Below are 20198 nucleotides of genomic sequence, written 5' to 3' on the forward strand. Positions count from 1 at the left end.
CCCTGGACCCAGCAGGCTGACGTGTAAAGTTCCCTGTGACACCAGTTAACTCGAGTCTCTCGGCCAGGGTCTGGACGCTGGAGTCCCCTTGAAGCCCAGGCAGTGCTAGAGCCAGGGCCGAGTGCGCAGCAGGCTGCCCCCTGGAGCCCTCCCCCGTGCCGTGCTTCCTGGGGCTCCCGGCACCGTAGCTTCCCAGGCTGGGCCCACACCGTCCTTGGAAGTGCCGTCCCACTGGCCACCCTCTGACCGCAGGGCTTTGACTCCTGTAGGTGCAAAAGCAACGCACGTTTGCTAGGAGGTGTGCTTCAGACTCTGAATCTCAGTCTTGCCCAGACCAGGGTCGGACGGGAGCATGCCAGTGAGGGCGGGCGGTGCAGGAGCGTCAGGGCCCAGTGGGCCAGGCCAGGAGGGCCAGCTGGAGCCGACACAGCCGGGTGAATCACATGCATGACGCACACGGCTGCCCTCCTCGTCAGTCTGCTCGGGTTCTGCGTCTCTGTCCTGCCGCCCAGTTGGAACCAGGTGTGCTGACGTGGCCCGGGAGTCTCTCGCTTCACTTCTGTTCATTTTGCTGCTGTGCGGCAGTGGGCAGCTTTAGGCAGCGCCTGTGCGCTCCAGACGTTCCTGTGAGGGTTTCACTCCCGCAGCCCGTTCCCCTCAGAACAGCCCGTGTGTCCCTGCCCTGGGAATTTCTCCAGCACACGGTCTTCTGAATTGGTGCTTCTGCAGTTGCAACGGCATAGGAATTGCCTATCCATCCTGCCCAGTGCAGGCTCTGCGCTCCAGAGGTCCGGGCGGAACCCAAGCTTCTTTTCTAATGAGGACCAAGGTGGCGATGCCCTGGGTCAGTGGTCGCCCTGTGGTTAATAAAGTCCTGAGGCAGTTGCTGCTCAGAAGTCCACATCTTCAGCACCTGCATGTTTCTTCAGCTACAGTTTCTTAAGAGGAAGGTCCAGCAGAAGTTCCTAAAAATACCTGCAGCCTTGACACACATGCGAGGTTCATCAGGTCAGCCGGGAGAGAATAAATAAAATCCAAGGGCCTTACTTGGACCCATGACGGTGGTACTGATGGGCGGGGGGACATGTGCCACACAGGACCTGGGGTGCAGTCATGCCGACAGGCTATTTGTTGGCATCTGAACCTGAGTTTATTCGAATTCTGTCTGTCAGCCCTGGTATGGGCCAGACTGATTCTGTACACTTTTGAAGACCACATTCAGCTTTTAGCTTCAAAATCTTGGCTCCCAAGACTCCTTCGTGCTGGTGAAAGGATTCAGCCCAAACCCCGCTCTGGCTGAACTTCTCTTTCTAGGTAGCAAGAATGGTCTCTCCACAGTAGGTCCAGGCAACCCAGGAGAAGGGTCAGCAGGGTCACTAGAGTGAAGTGAGGCAGCTCCTTGCTTAGAATTGTCCTCAGGATCCGGCTTCTCTTTACCCACCAGCTGCCCGTGAGGACGACTTGGTCGGCTGACAGCCCCACGCCCTGCAGAGTCCAGGTAGGACTCACATGCAAGGCGCTCGTCCACTGTAAGCGTGGCTGGTGAGACTGGGCAGATGAGCACACGGTCAGGAAACCCCACCACATGGAGTTCCACTGCCCCGTCACCCCAGAGCTGTGCCTCCTCGCCCCCCACCCCACCACAGTGTCTGGTCTGCTTTGGGGCTGTGTTTGCTGGTTTTAGGGTGCCACAGCATGGGCCCATGTGGCACGTGGCCTCCGTGTCCACCTCCTGGCTGGAGATTCCTGCCTGGGGTGGCAGGGCGGCAGTGCACCCTCCTGTGGCCGGCTGGCTCCTCCGGGGTGTGGGTAAGGACCGTGACCTGCTCATCTCATGAGCTGGTAGACAGTGGAGTGTTTTTCTATTTTTTTAAGTTCTGGAGAACCTGCTGTCTGTGTCTGCGAAGCGCGTCCTGTGGACTTGACTCTGTTTCTTGTGGGAGCATGTCCGGCAGGGGATGCGCCAGGTCCCGTGGTAGAGGAGCGTCAGCCTCATGACATGCGCCACACCTCCGTGTGGCCATCCCCAGTACCCAGTGCTCCTCACCTTGGTAGCGTGTGCTTGGGGGCCTGTGGCAGTAGCCATTCTGGTGGCCTGTGACTTAGATTTGATCACAGAATGTGTGACTGCACTGCTGGCTTGCAGGTCTGATGAAGCTGGGGTCAGCGGCAGGTCCTGTGGCCGGGGCCCTCCCCGAGAGCCTGCAGGGCCCTGAGCCTGTCCCTGGTGCCGGCCCCCGTGTCTCCTGCCCTGGCCTCGTTGCTGTGACGACTGGTTTCTGGACCGTCCACTCACACCAGCCATTCGTGGGATGGAGCGCTTGGCGCCCTCCCCGGGGGCTTGGCGATGTCACTCAGGGGGTTCCCACTGGCTCTGCACTGCGGGCAGCCTCCCCTCCCCACCTCTCCTCTTTCCAGACTTGTGTGGCCCAGCTGAAATTACGTCCAGAGAGAATCGGTCTCCAGAGGACAGGAAGAAAGAGAAGCGCTAGGCGTGCGCAGGCGTGGCGGTGGTGGTATAAATGTCACGGGCCAGCGGCAGCCTCCGCGTGACTCCAGACCGCAGGGCCGCCTGCCTGTGTGGCCACCTCTCCTCTCTTGTGGAGATCTTGAGATCCAAGTTTAGAGGCCTGGCCAGGACTCGGGAGTCACTGCTTCCTCGTGACTCCCAGAATGGAGCCCATAACCTGGGGCGTGGCCTCCTGGCTGCAGAAGCTGGAAACAGGAGGACCCTGGAGGGTGTTGGGAGACCCGTGATGGAGCATCAGCGTCACCTGCTGTTTTAAAAGAAGCCAGAACTGGCAGCTTCTGGGGGAGCCCAGCAGCCACGTGGCAAGTCCTCAGTCGTAACCAGCCAGCCGGGACCCGGGGTCACCAGCAGAGCCCCTGACCCTCTTCTTTCCCACTACTTACCAGGGGACCAAGAAAGAGCTGCGGTGTTGAGTCACTAGTGGTCGACGGCTTAGAAGCACCCTGGTGTGCCTGTTGGTGGCACTGGCCGCCCGAGGTGCAGGGACCGGCCTGGAAGCTGTGGGAGGAGCAGGTTCCGAGGGCCCCAGTGCACCCTGGCGGGGAGCTCAGGAAGACCTGCGGGCGTCCCTGGAGCCCGACTCTGTCTGCCCCTGCTGAGAGGAGCCTCAGCTAGTTAGGTGTTTCAGCGAGTCACCAGTGGTCAGTACTGCGAGTGGCAGTTGCAGCAGGGTCTCTTCCTCAACTTCTGTGACAGTGAGTTTTGGAACCAAGTGCAGAGGGCAGATGGCTTCTGCGTCTTCCCTCGCCCCCCCTCTAAGAGAACAGGGGGCAAAGCGGGAAGTACCCGCAGCACCCCAGAATCCTGAGGAGGGAGGTTGGAGAGCCACCGCTGCAGGAAGTGACTGAACCCCAAAAGGAGGATCGTCGAGGGACAGGACCGCACGGCCCGGCTGTGCATGAGAGCCGTGGAGCTCACGGGCTCCTGGGAACAGTGCTGTTTGCGGGGACCAGCGGTATTGTCCAGCAGGCCCTGCAGAGCTGCCCTCGGCCTGGCAGTGGGTCCTCTGGTCTTCATAACGCCCTGGGGGTGTCGTCGTGTTCCTGGACAGGTGAGGGGGCTGGACTTGAGGGAGCTCGCTCACTGCACGCCTGGGAAATGCTGATGCAGGCCGGTGGACTCCCAGGTCCTCACATGGACAGGTCTTTCAAAAGCTTCTGCCATGGACGATGGCCACTGTTTCCTGCCCACTTCAGTGGCTGTTGCTTCTGCTGGGCGAGGGCTGGGAGGTGCAGGGACGTGCGAATCAACTCGATTAGGAAGTAGAGTCCAGTTTGGGATGGAGCTCCCTGCAGCCCTCATTTCTGTGCTATCATCTTGGTCTTGGGTTATCATAGTGAGATTCTTTGATGTGAATCTAACATGGCAGTTACAGTGGAGGATTTATGAGTTCTTGGCAGTGTGACCACCCAGCATTCTAGCTAAATATCAAGCTATTTATATCTTCTTTTAAAAAAATCTGAAAAGATGCAAGAATATCAGCTATTTTTTATGAGATTTATACGAGATAAAAACTTTGATGAATCAAAGCCATTTTATGTCTGCCAAAAATCACAAGTAAGGCATGCATATGAGACCTGTCACTCCAACAGTGTACAAAGCAGTATTTTCTAGGATTTAAGCTTGGTGATTGTATCTACTTATTTTATAATAGTCTCACTTATTTTCCCGAAAGTATCTTATTTTGAACAAGAAATCGTTGAATCACTGAAACATGTAGAGTACTAGTCTGGGCAGAAAAGACAAATGTTTTTAATGAAGCAAAGAACATACTTGCTTTTAAATTTTTTTGATTTGAAGAGATGGATCTTGTTCACCAGAAATGCAGTATCTAGATGAGGGGCAGGAGGAGTGTCGGTCAGGTCCAGTGTGCAGCTCCCAGGGTGGAAGGGAGGTCTGGGAGCTCAGAGCCCAGCACAGTGCTTGCTCCCTGGGGCAGCGTCGGGGAGGCTAGGCCCCCAGTTCTGCCCACTGTCCCTGGGGCTGCCTGGCTTTGATGAGAGAACCCCGTGAGAGTGAACTCACGGCTTCCTGCACGACCCTTCACTCTGCTTCCAACACAGGGAAACACTGCAAAAGCAAGCAGAGTCTGCTGACGGTTGATCTGTTTCAGCCTTAAAGACCTGGAGTTGTCCCTTTGTTCTGTTGGTCCCCAGCAGTGTGCTTGCCGTGGCTTTGTTGTGGAGATAGCAGAAGGGCCCCCACGGCGTCCATTTTCTTGGTCTGGTGTGGTGACCAGTGGGGCCCTCGTCCCTCCCCACTGCCCTTCACACCATCCATAAGCCTGTCTCACAGGAGGACGCGACCACTCTCTCTTCCTTGGGAGTCCGTGGGCCTGGCACAGTCGGGCCAAGTGCCTCCGTCTGACCCGGGTCCAGCAGCCGGAGTGAACGTCAGCCTGGGACTAGAGGTTAAATCAGGGTGGCCTCTGCGCCAGAGAAACCTTGGTCCACACCAAGTGCTGCTTACCAACAGAAGGTGTGTCTTCGTTGTGCTTCAAAGGAGGCCATTCAGGCTGAGCATTAGCTTGAGGGGATGCACCGAAGCGTGGACTTAACACATCATTTACACGTTTAACTCTGAGGAGCTTCACGCAGTCTCTGAATGTGAACGTTGGAGATGTAGAACCAGTTGCAGATATGCATGAATCACATCTTTGTGTGATGTCTGACCCAGCACTACGTAATTAGATCCTTGGATGGACTTTGCCTATTAAATAATTTCTGTGTTTCCCTGCATTCTTAACTGGTTAAGGAGTTTGTCGGTTACATTGCTACTCTTAATAGATACATGTGCAAACATCTGTATTCACCAATCTATATTAAATAATTTACATTCCTTTATTTTTAAGTCCAAAAACTTTTTTTCTTTTCTGGGGGCTGAAGGGGGATACCAGGGATTGAACTCAGGAGCACTTGGCCACTGAGCCACATCCCCAGCCCTATTTTGTATTTTATTTAGAGACAGAGTCTCACTGAGTTGCTTAGTGCCTCGTTTTTGCTGAGGTGGGCTTTGAACTTGCTATTCTCGTGCGTCAGCTCTGAGCTGCTGGAATTACAGGCGTGTACCATTTTGTATAATGGTGGGATTCATTGTTACGTATTCTTGTATGCAAACAACATAGCAGTATGATTTGGTCAGTTTCATTATCTAGTATCTCCCCTTCCTTCTGCTCCTCCCTCCCCCAGTTAAATCCAACAAATGTTAAGATATCTATATTATATAAAAAGTAATAGTGAGCCCTCATCTAAAAATTGCTACTTGCTTCCATTTACCATAGAGTGAAAATTTAATAATTCAGGTTGAATTTAAAGAGCAAGAGATGGTCCTCTTTTGACACTTTTGAATATTGCTTTTTGCACCAGTTCACAAGAGCTGAAGTAAAGTGAAAGTGACCCGGATTTAGAATTCCAGGTCTCTGTGACGGTGACAGACTACTTGACAGGCATGGGCCCCTATTGGTTCTCTCTTGCCACCTTGCGAGCCCAGGGTCTGTCTGTCATCCTGCCGGCCTGTGGCCCAGGGGTGCTGGCCTGACCCAGTGAGGGGGTGGCTCTGCTGGGTTCCTGGCGGGCTGCTCACTGGGCTCCAGGTCCACTTGTGGGCAGGGGCCTTGGTTCCTCGCCCCACGGCCAGCGTTCCTGAGCACGGCAGCAATCAGCCAGAGAGTGCCAGCCTCCAGCGCAGAACGCCACCCCAACTCAGCGGCCCCTGCTGAGCTGTGGGATCCCAAAGGTGGCCTGCCTTCAGACGTCCTTGTCACCCAAGCCTGGCCGCAGGCCTGCTTCCCTGTTCCCACATCACTCCTGGCTCTGGAGCCTGTCACAGGCTTGTAGTCCAAGTGGGTCTCAGCAGCCACTCTGCCTTTGTTCCCTAAAGTCACCGTGAGAAGCTGTTCCTCTCTTTTCACAAAAGGACTGCTGACCAGATAAGCATACGCAGGGGACCCCAACTGAGCCTGGGTAGGCACTCGGAACCTCCGGCCTCTGTGGCCCTGAGAACCTGTGAGGGATGGACCTCTGGCCCCCGAGACCCTGTCAGCTCATGAGTGGACCATGGCCTCTGTGACCCCATCAGCCTGGGAGTGGACCTCAGGTCTGTGTGACCCCATCAGCCTGGGAGTGGACCTCGGGTCTGTGTGACCCCATCAGCCTATGAGTGGACCTCAGGTCTGTGTGACCCCATCAGCCTGGGAGTGGACCTCGGGTCTGTGTGACCCCATCAGCCTGGGAGTGGACCATGGCCTCTGTGACCCCACCAGCCTGGGAGTGGACCTCAGGTCTGTGTGACCCCATCAGCCTGGGAGTGGACCTCGGGTCTGTGTGACCCCATCAGCCTGTGAGTGGACCTCAGGTCTCTGTGACCCCATCAGCCTGGGAGTGGACCTCGGGTCTGTGTGACCCCATCAGCCTGGGAGTGGACCATGGCCTCTGTGACCCCATCAGCCTGGGAGTGGACCTCAGGTCTGTGTGACCCCATCAGCCTGGGAGTGGACCTCAGGCCTCTGTGACCCCATCAGCCTGGGAGTGGACCATGGCCTCTGTGACCCCATCAGCCTGTGAGTGGACCATGGCCTCTGTGACCCCATCAGCCTGGGAGTGGACCTCAGGTCTGTGTGACCCCATCAGCCTGTGAGTGGACCTCGGGTCTGTGTGACCCCATCAGCCTGGGAGTGGACCTCAGGTCTGTGTGACCCCACCAGCCTGTGAGTGGACCATGGCCTCTGTGACCCCATCAGCCTGGGAGTGGACCTCAGGTCTGTGTGACCCCATCAGCCTGGGAGTGGACCTCAGGTCTGTGTGACCCCATCAGCCTGGGAGTGGACCTCAGGTCTGTGTGACCCCATCAGCCTGTGAGTGGACCTCAAGTCTGTGCGACCCCATCAGCCTGGGAGTGGACCTCGGGTCTCTGTGACCCCATCAGCCTGGGAGTGGACCATGGCCTCTGTGACCCCATCAGCCTGGGAGTGGACCTCAGGTCTGTGTGACCCCATCAGCCTGTGAGTGGACCATGGCCTCTGTGACCCCATCAGCCTGGGAGTGGACCATGGCCTCTGTGATGTGTCGGCCTGGGAGTGGACCATGGCCTCTGTGACCCCATCAGCCTGGGAGTGGACCTCAGGTCTGTGTGACCCCATCAGCCTGGGAGTGGACCTCAGGTCTGTGTGACCCCATCAGCCTGGGAGTGGACCTCAGGTCTGTGTGACCCCATCAGCCTGGGAGTGGACCTCAGGTCTGTGTGACCCCCATCAGCCTGTGAGTGGACCTCGGGTCTGTGTGACCCCATCAGCCTGTGACTGAACTGTGGCCTCTGTGACCCCATCAGCCTGGGAGTGGACCTCAGGTCTGTGTGACCCCATCAGCCTGTGACTGAACCGTGGCCTCTGTGATGTGTCGACCTGGGAGTGGACCTCGGTCCCCGTGACTGTCAGGCTGACAGCAGCCCTCTTCAGCTGTGTGTCTGTGAGGGAGGAGTGGGGCGGGGTGGGACTCCCGTCCACCCTGTCTAGAGCTCTGGAAGGCCAGCTCCTTGGGGACAGGACTTTTCACCTGCCTTGTCTCTCTGTTCCTTGCCCAGAACAGAGACTGCTCTGTGTCAGGCCTGTGATAGTGGAGTGGACCCTTAAGGCGAGTGGAAGAGTGCGTCCAGGAAGAGCCGAAAGAGCACCTGGCGAGGTGCTGCTGCCCCCAGGAGGCCTTACGTCCCGCTGTCCAGCAAGGAGGGTGTTGGGAGGTTAGTCCGGTCCACGGAGGTTAGTCGGGTCCACGGAGGTTAGTCCGGTCCACGGAGGTTAGTCGGGTCCACGGAGGTTAGCCGGGTCCACGGAGGTTAGCCGGGTCCATGGAGGTTAGACGGGTCCACGGAGGTTAGACGGGTCCACGGAGGTTAGACGGGTCCACGGAGGTTAGTCGGGTCCACGGAGGTTAGCCGGGTCCACGGAGGTTAGTCGGGTCCACGGAGGTTAGCCGGGTCCGTGGAGCGTCCCGCAGCCAGGAGAGCTGGGCTGGCAGGCTGTCTTCCTCGGGCCCCTTGCCTTGGTCTCCATGCTGAGCATCCCCAGCAGTGGGGTCAGGGAAGTGTAGAGGTTGTCTTGTGGCCTCCGTGCCTGTGGGTTGAAGGAGGGGGGTCCAAGAGGAGGGGGTTGCTCCCTGTGACCTTGAAGGAAAGGTTACCAGGGACCTTGGAGGGGAGTTGCTCCCTGTGACCTTGGAGGAGAGGTTGTTACCAGTGACCTTGGAGGAGAGGTTGTTACCAGTGACCTTGGAGGAGGGATTGCTCCCCGTGACCTTGGAGGAAGGGGTTGCTCTCTGTGACCTTGGAGGAGAGGTTGTTACCAGTGACCTTGGAGGGGGTTGCTCCCTGTGACCTTGGAGGAAGGGTGCTCACTAACACCTACTTACTTGAAAAGCTTCCTTGAAAAGTGACATTTAAAAGCTTGTGATTGGGGTGGGGGGGAACACACTGATTTGTCCCGATGGCTACCAAAGAGGGGACCAGGAGGGCAGGGCCTGGCTTGCTCCAGTCCCTGGAAGTCTGAGGAGCCAGCTGCTGTCCTCTGACCATCTGGAGACTCAGAAGCACCAGGCAGCTTCTTGTACCCCAGGCCTGCTCTTCATGCCAGTGTAGATTTAAGACGTCTTCATGTGTAAATGGAGGCAGGGCACATAGTAGGTACGTTTTCTGGTCAAGGAGTCTCTTGTGAGAGACTCTCTGTCCCTTGTTTTGGTGGGAGGGCCCTGGGGATTGAACCCAGGGGCACTTGACCACTGAGCCACACCCCCAGCCCTTTTTGTATTTTATTTAGAGACAGAGTCTCACTGAGTTGCTTAGGGCCTCCCTAAGTTATTGAGGCTGGCTTTGAACTTGAGATCCTCCTGCCTCAGCCTCCTGAACTTCTGAGATCACAAGCGTGTGCCATTGCCTCATTTTTAAATATAGAAATTATATACTATGTTTAGAATATAGAAATTAGAAATATAGGGATTAAATACAGAAGTTACATTCAATTAGTTATCCATTAAATAAATTAGCATTTAATACCTAAGGTATAAAATTAATAGTGGAGAAATAGCTGGTTACTAGAACTATGAAAAAGTCGTTGTTGGGAGTCCTCATTCCATAAAATCACCTAATGGTAAGTATTTTATTTAATGTTGGAGGGGAAGAATGTAAGTGAAGTTGGCCCTCCCTGGCTGACTCTGCATCGTGGATTCAGCCAACTGCAGATCGGAGTCGTGGGGAAAGTCGTGTGCACACAAACGCATGAGGCTTCCTGGTCCCTGGTCCCTGGGCAGTGCAGCCAGCAGACACGCCTGGCGTCCTCTGTGGGCACTCACGGCCTCTGCGGTGACTCGGCAAGGGGAGGCTGTCAGTACCGGGCCGCTTTACGGGGCGGCCTGGAGCCCATTCCCGGGGCCGAGACAGCCCACGGCCCACTGGGCAGATGAAGACTGGTAGATGGCAGACCACCTTCCATTCTGCAGACAAGTGGGAAATAGAGTCCCCTGAAACAAACTTGAAAGTCTACAAACAAGCTGCGGCAGGGAGAAACCAGGTGCCCGGAACCAGGAGGGGACTCCCAGGCGAGAGGAGCAGGGGACCAGAGACAGGTGGGCTGCGGGGCGCGGGCCGGGTGGCCAGGGACCTGCACTCACAGGCTGGGGCTTGCCCGGGTGGGAGGTGGAGAGCGGGGGACAGCCACGAGAGCAGAGCTGTGAGCTGCCAGACACTGCACCACCCCTGGAGCAGCAGGACCAGGCCACACACAGCCGGAGGGAGTCCCGCCCACCAGCGCAGGGACACTGGCCCCTTGTGGACCCTGAGGCCCCATGGAAAGCCGCCTGCTGAGGAGCGTACAGTCAAATCGGTGCCTTCAGAGAGAGCGAGCAGGACGGGCACCGGTGTAACAGGCAGAGGAAGGGACAGGCAGGTGTGAAGAAGGAATCGACGGAGACTCTAGCAGTGAGAGACCCAGCTGCGACCTGTAGCTGAGAGGGAGCACAGTGGCACTCTGCAGGTGGCCTTGGGACTATCCCTGGAGCCCACAGTTACTGACACTTGCCTCGTGAACACTCCTGAGCAGAGGACCACAGGTTAGACCTCAGGGGAACCGGGATGTGGTTTTCCTCAGGGAGGGCCCTGGGGACCCTGCACTGCCTGCTCAGCGACATGGGACATGCTGGGACCCCGTGGGCTCAGCCTGCATTTCAGCTCTGCTTTCCCGGCACGACCCTCGCTCTCTGAGCCACACATAAAATGTCTCACACCCTCTTGTCCCCGTGTCTCCTCATCCCATCGACCCGACAGTCACCCAGCGCTCAGCCTCTGACAAGGTCCAGGATGCCACTGGTGGCCCACTTTGACCTCTGTCTCAGGGCCTGCGGCTCTGACAGTAACGTCCTTCCACAGTCTTGATTTCAGAGAAAACGCTGTCAGCTGCGCCTGTCTTTTCCTCTAAGACGTGGAGGTGTTGGGGATGGCCTGGTCATCCCAAACAGCTGGCCTTTCCTCCCAGCAGACTCCCAGCCTGTGCCCCTTGCCACACGGCCCTAGCACTCACTCCCGCGGGCTGAGAGCCCGGGTCGTGACGGTCGCCGGTCTGTGCTGCAGTGCTGTGGGGTCATGTCCCGCCACGCTGGGTCCTGAGCCCCTTCAGGGCAGCCGCTGATACACAAAAGGAAAGAACACTTGAAAGGACCAGTCATCCAAGGCCCGGGAACCTCACACACACGAATGCGGCCTTGCCCCTCTGCTGTGTGTGAACCCAGCGGCCCTGACAGTCCTGGCGAGTCGGCTTCAAGTGAGCAGCCATAGAGCTGGCTGACTTAGGAGCTGAGGGGACAGAGGTGAGCGAGCTGACCCAGGGTGGTGAGTCAGGACGAAGAGGTGTTCCACCTTTAAAATGTTGATATCCTTTATTATGAGGAGGAGAGCGGGAATAAGGGTGTCAGGGTCAGACAACCACGTGGAGGAGCGTGTGTGCTTCCCTGCCCTCACGGGGAGGTCAGGTCATTTATCAAAGCTGCCGAGGAGTGAGCTGGGCAGGCCCTCCCACGCACACCTCTTGCTGGGGTCTCAGGCCCATCTCGGGTAGGTTAGTTGTCTCCTAAGGTACCCTTCGCCCTCTGGGTGCCTTCTGATCTGTTTGAAATAAGGCTCGACTTTTAATTCCTGTTTTCGTATTCCAGTAGCCCAAAAATAAGTCTGTTGAAGGTCAAATGGTTTTCCAGGGTTGAAGTTTCCAAAGCAGCTGAACCTCGCCCCTGCATCAGGACGTCTTTGTGTCCTGGAGACCCTCCCACATTTCTTCTGTGATTGGCCACTCAGGACTGTTTCATTTTTAGTAAAAGAGCATTTTGCCCTTCTGAAATATTTAAAAGCAGCATAAAACATTCACTTTATTTATTTGAAATGTAGAGATGGTTGTGGAGCACATTCACATAAACTGTCTCCGCCACTTAGTTCATCCAGACTGCAGGGGGGACCAGGGTCCCGCTGGGTTTGGCCCAAGAAGCCGGCAGCATCAGGTCGACCAGAAATAGGCAGGCTGCCGGGGCACAGGGCTTGCTCCGGGCACAGGCTTGCTCCGGGGCTGAGGTTCTGCACAGGTCTGCGACCCTGTCCTTTCCACACATTCACTCGGGGGGATTCTTGGTGGTGATCTCAGCCAAGGAAAACACGTGTCTCTTTCTGTGCTTACACCACCAGGTCGTCGGTGTGGCCCAGGCCATCAACAAGAAATCGGCTAGTGGCGGGACCTTCACGGAGAAGGACGAGAAGGTACTGTAGCCGTGCTGCCGCCAGAGGCCCAGTACTGCATGCCGACCCAGAGCAACCACTGGGGGTCCTTGATGGCGCTTTGCAGCACCCTGAGCGTTGAAAGGCATCTTTGCCCTGTGCAGTGTGCAGTGTGGGTGCTACCTGGGAGCGTGGAGCTGCTCAGTCTGGAATTGCAGCTGCCCCCTGCCCTCGGCTGTGCACGTGGGCCCTGATGGCCTGGCTCACGGTGTCCTCGTGGCCTGGCTCGCCTTTGCTGTCTGCTGCAGAGGCTTGTCCTGAGTGAAAGTCCAGGGCCACCCAGGCTCAGCCTCCAGGTTGGCACAAGTGGGAGCTGCTCTCTGGTGCACCATTGCTTTACAGGCTTGGCCCACAGACTGCTGGTGCCCGGGTGCAGATCCAGGGTGCGTGGAACAGGCTAGCTGCTACTTCATGCCCGTCTCTTATGACTCTGAAGGCCCCGTTCCCCAGGCCATAGTGGCATCTGTCCCCTCCAGCACGTCCTTGAACCCATTCTTAACTTCATCCTGCGGGAGGCGTGCCGTTCCTCCTGGTGAATACCTACCTCTGTACCGTCCATCGCCAGCGCCCCCTCCCCCAGGACCATTGTATTTACATTGCTCCTCTGAAAATTCATAGGAGCTGGACAGACATTCAGACAAGACAGGAGATACTTTGACCCAGGCTTAGGCTGTGTGGCACCTGTTTGTCCTTATGCTTTAGCACAGCAAGTACCTTTGAATACCTATCTAGCCTCCTGTGCTGCCAGGGACAACTGCGGATATTTGGTGGGAAAGCATGGTTCTGGGTTGGCTCTTTATTCCATTATTGTGTTTATAGCCCTTTAAGGTGAAGCCCTCTTGAATGAATTTGCAGTTTTAGGCTCTATCACATCTTGGCAAAATCTATTCATGGTTGTGGGATAAAGCATGCGATCTCAAGATGTGCTTGGACTGATAATTAACGTGACTGTAGCACATAACCCCAGGAGGGGGTGTTCAGGGTGCTGTGAGGGTCCGTGTTTAAAGAGCACATTGGAAGTGTTACTTGCACCTTGATGCACTGTGTGGCTGCATCGCTGCTGCTGTCCTTGTCCTGATGGCAGATGTGCCTGTGCTGGCGGCAGTAGCCCTTGGCAGGCTCCATGTAGTCTCAGCCGAGGCCTGAGTCTCAGCATCGTATGGAGGCCACTGCAGATTCTGCAGAGCAGATGGCGGTCTCATGGGAAGAAGCCCCCTCCCAGCCCCTCTCCCCTTCCTCTTGCCGGCCCAGACCTACTGTGCCCAGGAGACTGAGAACACACTGGCCCACTTGGTTGGCATCAGTGCCACCTGCACCTGGGCTCGTGGCTCTCGCTTACCGTGGACCTGGGGGCCAGTGGTCTGGGCACTGCCCCTTGACGGTTCGGCTGCTGTTTTGCAGGACTTTGCTGCCTACCTGGCGTTCTGCGGCATCGTGCTTCACAATGCCCAGCTCTACGAGACTTCGCTCCTGGAGAACAGGAGGAACCAGGTGAGCGCTGCGGGAGTCCGTGTCCCCGCGGGAGAGTCCTGGCTTGGCTCAGGTGCAGGGCACTAGGTCAGACGTTCAGAGGCACTTGGGTTCTGGAAGCTGTTACCGATTCCTGTCTCCCTGCTCGGTCGCCCCACCTCTGTGGAAGTCTGCTGACCTGAGAGCGCAGGCTCACGTGGCCCTCACCCTGCCCATTGCATGTGGGTGTCCAGCTGCTGCCCAGGCGCTGTTGAGTAACGCGTTAGTTCCTGCCGTCCCTGGGTTCTGGGCGCCATGAGACCTGCACCCAGCACCCGCCGTCCCCCCAGCCTCCCCCCCCACCCCACTCCTCTGCCTGCTTCTTCTGGACTGTCTTCATTATCACCACATTGACAACTCGCGTATTGTCCTGCAACCACGAGGCACATGTCCCACGGAACCTGCTCTGGCCCTCTGGTTAGTGCCCTGGTTTCTAGATCCCTGATTGTATTGTTCCAGCACATTCCCAATTAAGTGCTTAAGAGATGGTACGAGTGAGGTGAGCGTTCTGAGACTCGCAGGTGAGGGACACCCACAGTGCCCGCTGCCTCTGTGGGTGTGAGTGGACACCAGAGAACATGGGGCCCTCCCTGTGCCTGCTCTTGCCTGCTGTGGACGTTCCGTGCCCTCTCTGCCGTCTGAACATGACGGGCATGTTTCCTTCCTGCTGGTCTGCGTTCCCCTCTTCGGGCTCTCCCCTCCACACACATTCCATGTGCTGCTGTGGACTCGGCTCCTGTCGCCTGACCCTGAACCCTTAGGCCTCAGCCAGGGCGGGTCTTCTCCAGCAAACTGGCTTCAGAGAAGACAGTCCCAGGAAGGCACAGGGGCTCTTACGCTGGCTTCGTGCAGAGTCGAGCTCTCTGAAGACTGGCGTGTGGTGAAGGTTGATCTGGGTGTGGCGGGCAGTGATCCCTGTGTGCCGCCTGCCGGACGCTCTTCAGAACACCTTGTAGTGCTCAGCCCCACAGCAGCGCCCGCTCACTGCTGCGAGCACCCTGTGGGTAGGAAGCTTGTCCCTGTCACGCTAGTGGAGGGGTCATCAGGATAGCCAGACGCTGCCCACCTGCAGCCTAGCCTCTGTGTGGCCTTCCTGATGGTCATCAGGGCGTGTGGCCAGCAGGCAGAACAGGCCTGCTGCTGCAGCACTGGGGCGGTCAGCCGACAGCGGCAGTGAGGACGTGGGCAGCCCCTGCAGGCGGCACTTCCCTCCATCTAGGTGCTCCTGGACCTGGCCAGCCTGATTTTTGAGGAGCAGCAGTCACTAGAGGTGATTCTGAAGAAGATAGCGGCCACCATCATCTCCTTCATGCAGGTCCAAAGCTGCACCATCTTCATAGTGGACGAAGACTGCCCCGTGAGTACAGCCACGGCCCTGGGAGCGTGTGCACAGGGCCCCATCACTGGCCCAGCCACACAGCTGTCCCTGTGGCACTAGGTGCCTGTCTAGCTGAGGGGTGGGTGGGGTGTAGGGCTTCTCCAAGACCCCCCGATCCCACCACTACTCAACCATGGCGACAGCTACCCTGTGGCCTGGCACGGTTACCATGACAACGGCCACACTGGGTCCATTCCATAGGCACCGTGATGATGGCCACACTGTGTCCACTGCGTAGGCACAATGATGATGGCCACCCTGTGTCCACTGCGTAGGCACAATGATGATGGCCACACTGTGTCCACTGCGTAGGCACAATGATGATGGCCACACTGTGTCCACTGCGTAGGTACCATGGCCACGGCCACACTATGTGCACTGTGTCTACTGCATAGGTACCATGGCCACGGCCACACTGTGTCACTGTGTAGGTACCATGATGATGGCCACACTGTGTCCACTGTGTAGCCCATGGCCACGGCCACACTGTGTCACTGTGTAGGTACCATGATGATGGCCACACAGTGTCCACTGCGTAGCCCATGGCCACAGCCACACTGTGTCACTGCATAGGCACAATGATGATGGCCACCCTGTGTCCACTGCGTAGCCCATGGCCACGGCCACACTGTGTCACTGCATAGGCACAATGATGATGGCCACACTGTGTCCACTGCGTAGGCACCATGGCGACGGCCACACTGTGTGCACTGTGTCTACTGCATAGGTACCATGGCCACAGCTATACTGTGTCCACTGCGTAGGTACCATGGCCACGGCCACACTGTGTCACTGTGTAGGTACCATGATGATGGCCACACGGTGTCCACTGCGTAGCCCATGGCCACACTGTTGAGGTCGCTGTGTAGGTGGCGAGGTGATGAACACCTCTGGATGGGAAGAAGTCGTTGCGGAGTGAGATTTCCACGGCAGGGTGGGGTGCCCTGTTGCTCTAAGCAGGTGGACCTGGCTCTGAGTGCTGGGTGAAGAGCTTCCCTTTCCCACAGGGTCTTGCAAACCACAGGTGTCGCCCAGAGAGGCCGTTACTCCAGGCACTGACCAGTCTGGCACCTGTCAGTACTGACAAGGTCTGACTTGCCCTCTGCAGGCTGGGTGACGCTGGGCACCTCCTCCCAGCGGGGTACTCACGGTGATGAAATCACAGATGCTGTCACCTTCACCAACGTCCCGACCCACCACTGCCCACCTCCTAAGGCCGACTTTACCCTCTAGAGCGCAGTTTTCTGTTGCTGGCGGAGGCACAGGACAAGCCCAGGGTGTAGGGAGAGGGGAGTGCTCACACCAGTGCTGGCCACCCACAGACGGGCATCTGCCCGAGTCTGGCAGGAGAGTCGAGTCCTGGCCCTCGCTGTTGCGCTCTGTGCGGTCTCTGAGCCTCCTGGACCCAGGAACCATCGCCTCTGCACGTTTCTTTCCGACGTGGTCCTTCTTCCTTTAAGACCACGCAGTTCCGTGGAACTGGGAAGAGCGTCCGCGTGGGTCCGTGTGGCACCGGGAAAGTAGGATAGAAAAGCATTCAACCAGGCACTTTAACAAGCTGGAAGGCTGTGTGGCCCGTCATCGTGTGCATCTGTGTGTATGAGTGTGTGTGTATGAGCGTGTGAGTGTGTGTGTGTGTGTGTCACAGCGGCTGATTCAAAAGGATAGCAAATGAAAATTCACTGTGCTAAAAAGATAGTCCGCATGTCCATAGGTGCTCTTTCACGTTTTAAATTGGTCACGAAACCCTTGACGCAGAGCTGATCACAAGACAGTTGTCAGCCTTAAAGTTCAGGTCAGCATCCATTAACGCCCATGTCAGATTCAGCCTTCACGGCCTGCTCTTTGGCATTTAATTTTTGAAAGTTATACATGAAGCACTTATTTTTAAACATCTTAAATATCACTTTCATGGATATTCAGTGCGAGCTTCTGCCGGGTCGCAGCCTGCTTGGTAACACGCTGATTTGGAAAAGCGGTGCCTTGGACTACAGATGACAAGAAGCCGTGAATATGTTTCGCTGACTTTTTTACAACTTACGTTGCTACATTTACAAAGGGAATCAGGTGCCTTGTTGGTTCATATCTATTGCAGTTATCTGTGCATTAAAATATTTCGACATGAGCAAAAATAAAATCAAAGCCTCTCCAAACGCCCTTGGTCACGCCCCCTTCTGATGGTCCTTTCCAGTTCTTTATTCAGGTGCTACTGTAGCACGGGGCAGATGGGCGTCTTGCTTTTTAAGTGTGATTTCAAGGGTGATTTTCACGGCACCCAAGTCTTCGTGTTACTTCAGTGATGATAAAATATCACCGTGTGACCCACAGGCACGTTGCCTGTGGGTGATAACAGCATCCGGGTAGGATTCCCTGGTGGGACAGCAGTGGACCAGCGCGGGCTGCGGTGGGCCTTCTTGCCCGTCAAAACCAGACGAGACGTGGGGAGCAGCCGCGAGAGCCTGCGCGTGAGCCGGGCCTCGCTGGGGCAGCAGGACAGGAGCAGCCGCCCGCGCCTGGGTTGCGCTCTGCCGACGCCAAGCCTCAGCCTCCCGTCTTCTGTTTCAGGACTCCTTTTCTAGCGTGTTTCACATGGAGTGTGAAGAGGCAGGCTCCGCGGACACCTTGACAAGGTGAGTGCCTGACCATCTGTCCTTCTCACGGGGTCTCACGCCAGCTTGGCTCGGCACGCTCCCCGGGGCCGTTTTCCCCACGGTGTTGTGGGGATGGAGCCCCAGGCTTTCCACTGCACCGGCCTGTCTGTGCACCGTGTCACAGTGACCGGGGTGACCGGTGTGGGACTGGGTGTGGAGTGACTGTGCACGAGCTCAGGAGGACCCAGGAGTACTGCGTCTTGAGCACCTTTGCTCACGAGCCTGTTCGCCCCTCTCTGGGGACTTCGTAGGTTCCTGCTCCAATTTGCTCTAGCAGCAGAAGGAGCCGGGGCCTGGACAGACCAGATCTCCAGGGCCCTCCAGCTCTTTTCCGTGTTTTGCGGTGTTTTCAAACCTGCGTTGGGGTCTTGGCTGGTGACTTGTTTGAGCAGCGTAAGGTCTTCATGGGATGGAGGATGGGTGCCACTGTCCCTCCTGAAGAATCTGCGACACATTCAGGGTAGAGGGCCAGAGCTCTCACTCAGTCCTTTTGTCACCCTCAGCTGAGCTGGCATGTCCTCGCAGGTGAGAAGACCCTCAGGAATGCCAGTCTGCAGAAGCCGTGGGGAGCCCCGTGCCACTCCCCACCTCGCTCCCTCTCCACTGCTGAAGACCCCTTTCCCCCGTGGCCCTTGTCCTATCTCAAGGCCTCGCGTGGAAGCAGAGGCTGCTGTGCCTCCCTGGGACGTCAAGGTTCCAGCCTTTCCCAGACTTGTCCACGTGGCGGGTGGGGTGGCCTCTAGTCAGCGTCAGTGCTGAGCTCCTCGGCTCATGGCTCTGAAAGGACCTCCCTGCACACCCGGCTGCGTACCCTCTGCCAGACAAGTGCCATCCCCCGACACGGTGGGAGGAAGGTGCTGTGCTCAGAGCCCAGAGCCCAGGCAGGACTGGAACTCTGCGGGGGTCCCAGTTCAGAACCAGGCCGTGATCAAAAGAGCCCCTCACACACACAGGTGGAGATCCAGACGCTGGGTGGACACTGGGCATCCTGACGAGGGAGCCTGTCCCCATCACTGGGGAGGACGTCCCCCGCTCCGGAGACTCATGCTGCAGGGTCCAGGGGCAGTGTCCTGGGGTCCGCAGCTCACTCGAAATGGCTGAGCCAAGTGCAGAGAAGTAAGTGCATGAGAGTGGCCAAGTGAGTCAGTGCAGCTCCCATACGGTGTAGACGGAGCGCGGTGGCTGGAGATGAAGAGCCGGAGACCCCGCGGGGAGCTCAGTTTACCTTTGGGTTTCTTTGACTCTTACATCCATTTAAAAATAGTTCATCCAGAAGATCTGGAAGAAAATGTTTTAATAAAAAGTGAAAAGCCATGTAAAACAGAAGTCATCTCTAGACCCTACAAAGCAGATGTCGAGTTCCCAGCTGCACGGACACGATGACCACCGGCCTGCAGCCTGGTGTGCTCCGCCTCCTGGTGCCGCCAGCCTGGGAGCTCGGCCTGCACCTGCCGTTCCGCCCACCGTCCTCCCCCCAGCCTCCCTGGCCAGGTGCAGAAACAGCCCAGTGAAGGGAGCTGAGGCTGGCTACGAGGGTGTGTTTAGGTGAGACCCCTCAGGCCAGCGGTCACTGTAGCAGCTTGGCAGGATGAAAGATCTTCCCTCCCTTTAAAGGATCTGGGGCTGCTCGTGGCTGAGGTGACTCAGAAGCCACGGCAGCTCACTGATACTGAAGGTGCACCTTACCCAGCCTGACCGTGGTGGGGAGGTCAGGCGGTCAGCCTGGCCTCTCCCAGAGACCTTGCTAGTGCCCTGGGGCTTAGACCCATGAGGTCATAACTCACATGAGGGCTGGCCCTCGCTGCCCTCTGTCCTGCTGGCAGTGAGTGACACCTATGTCCACCCGGGCCCTGTCCTTCCCGCGCCCTGTGTCGGCGTGTGTTGCGTGTTTGGAGCTGCGCGTGTGGCGTGCACGTCCTGGTGTGCAGCAGCCTTGGTCTGCACACTGCCACTGTCAGGGAGCTCGCCACCCTCGCAGAGCGCTGATGTGCTGTCGCATCTCTGGTGATAGTTTAGCAAGTTGCCTGTAAGACCCCTGATGTGTCTGTGTTTTGCTTTTCCACTGGAGTGAGCTGAGTCACTTATGTAAGTAAAGGTCTGTGCGTCTAGATCTGTCTCCTCACCTTTATCTCCGTAGGAGAATAAGAGAAGAGCTAGGATGATGCTTCTTAAAGGTGTAGAGTCACGAATCATCCTCGTCTGCCCCTACACCTCTGTGTAGCAGCGCCTACCTCTGTGACTCACTTCATCTCTTGGCGGTTTGACTTTCCTGTGCATCCCCTGATGGCTGAGCCCAGTGATTCGGGGTCACAGCACCCTCTGCTGGTGCATT

At 57.0% G+C, this 20198-nt stretch overlaps 1 protein-coding gene across 4 annotated transcripts in view; it reads left to right on the top strand.

Moving 5' to 3' along the window:
• Pde5a (phosphodiesterase 5A) overlaps nt 1-20198 on the top strand; it is a 92377-nt gene that overhangs the window by 22144 nt on the left and 50035 nt on the right. For all 4 annotated transcript variants that reach the window (XM_027952323.2, XM_071614759.1, XM_071614757.1 and 1 more), the window contains exons 4-7: nt 12239-12310; nt 13730-13819; nt 15057-15194; nt 17781-17845. In XM_027952323.2, the coding sequence (XP_027808124.2) occupies nt 12239-12310; nt 13730-13819; nt 15057-15194; nt 17781-17845 (365 nt within the window). The remainder of the gene's footprint in view (nt 1-12238; nt 12311-13729; nt 13820-15056; nt 15195-17780; nt 17846-20198) is intronic.

Source organism: Marmota flaviventris, chromosome 7 (genome assembly GCF_047511675.1).
Source record: "Marmota flaviventris isolate mMarFla1 chromosome 7, mMarFla1.hap1, whole genome shotgun sequence".
NCBI classification, from domain to species: Eukaryota; Metazoa; Chordata; class Mammalia; order Rodentia; family Sciuridae; genus Marmota; species Marmota flaviventris.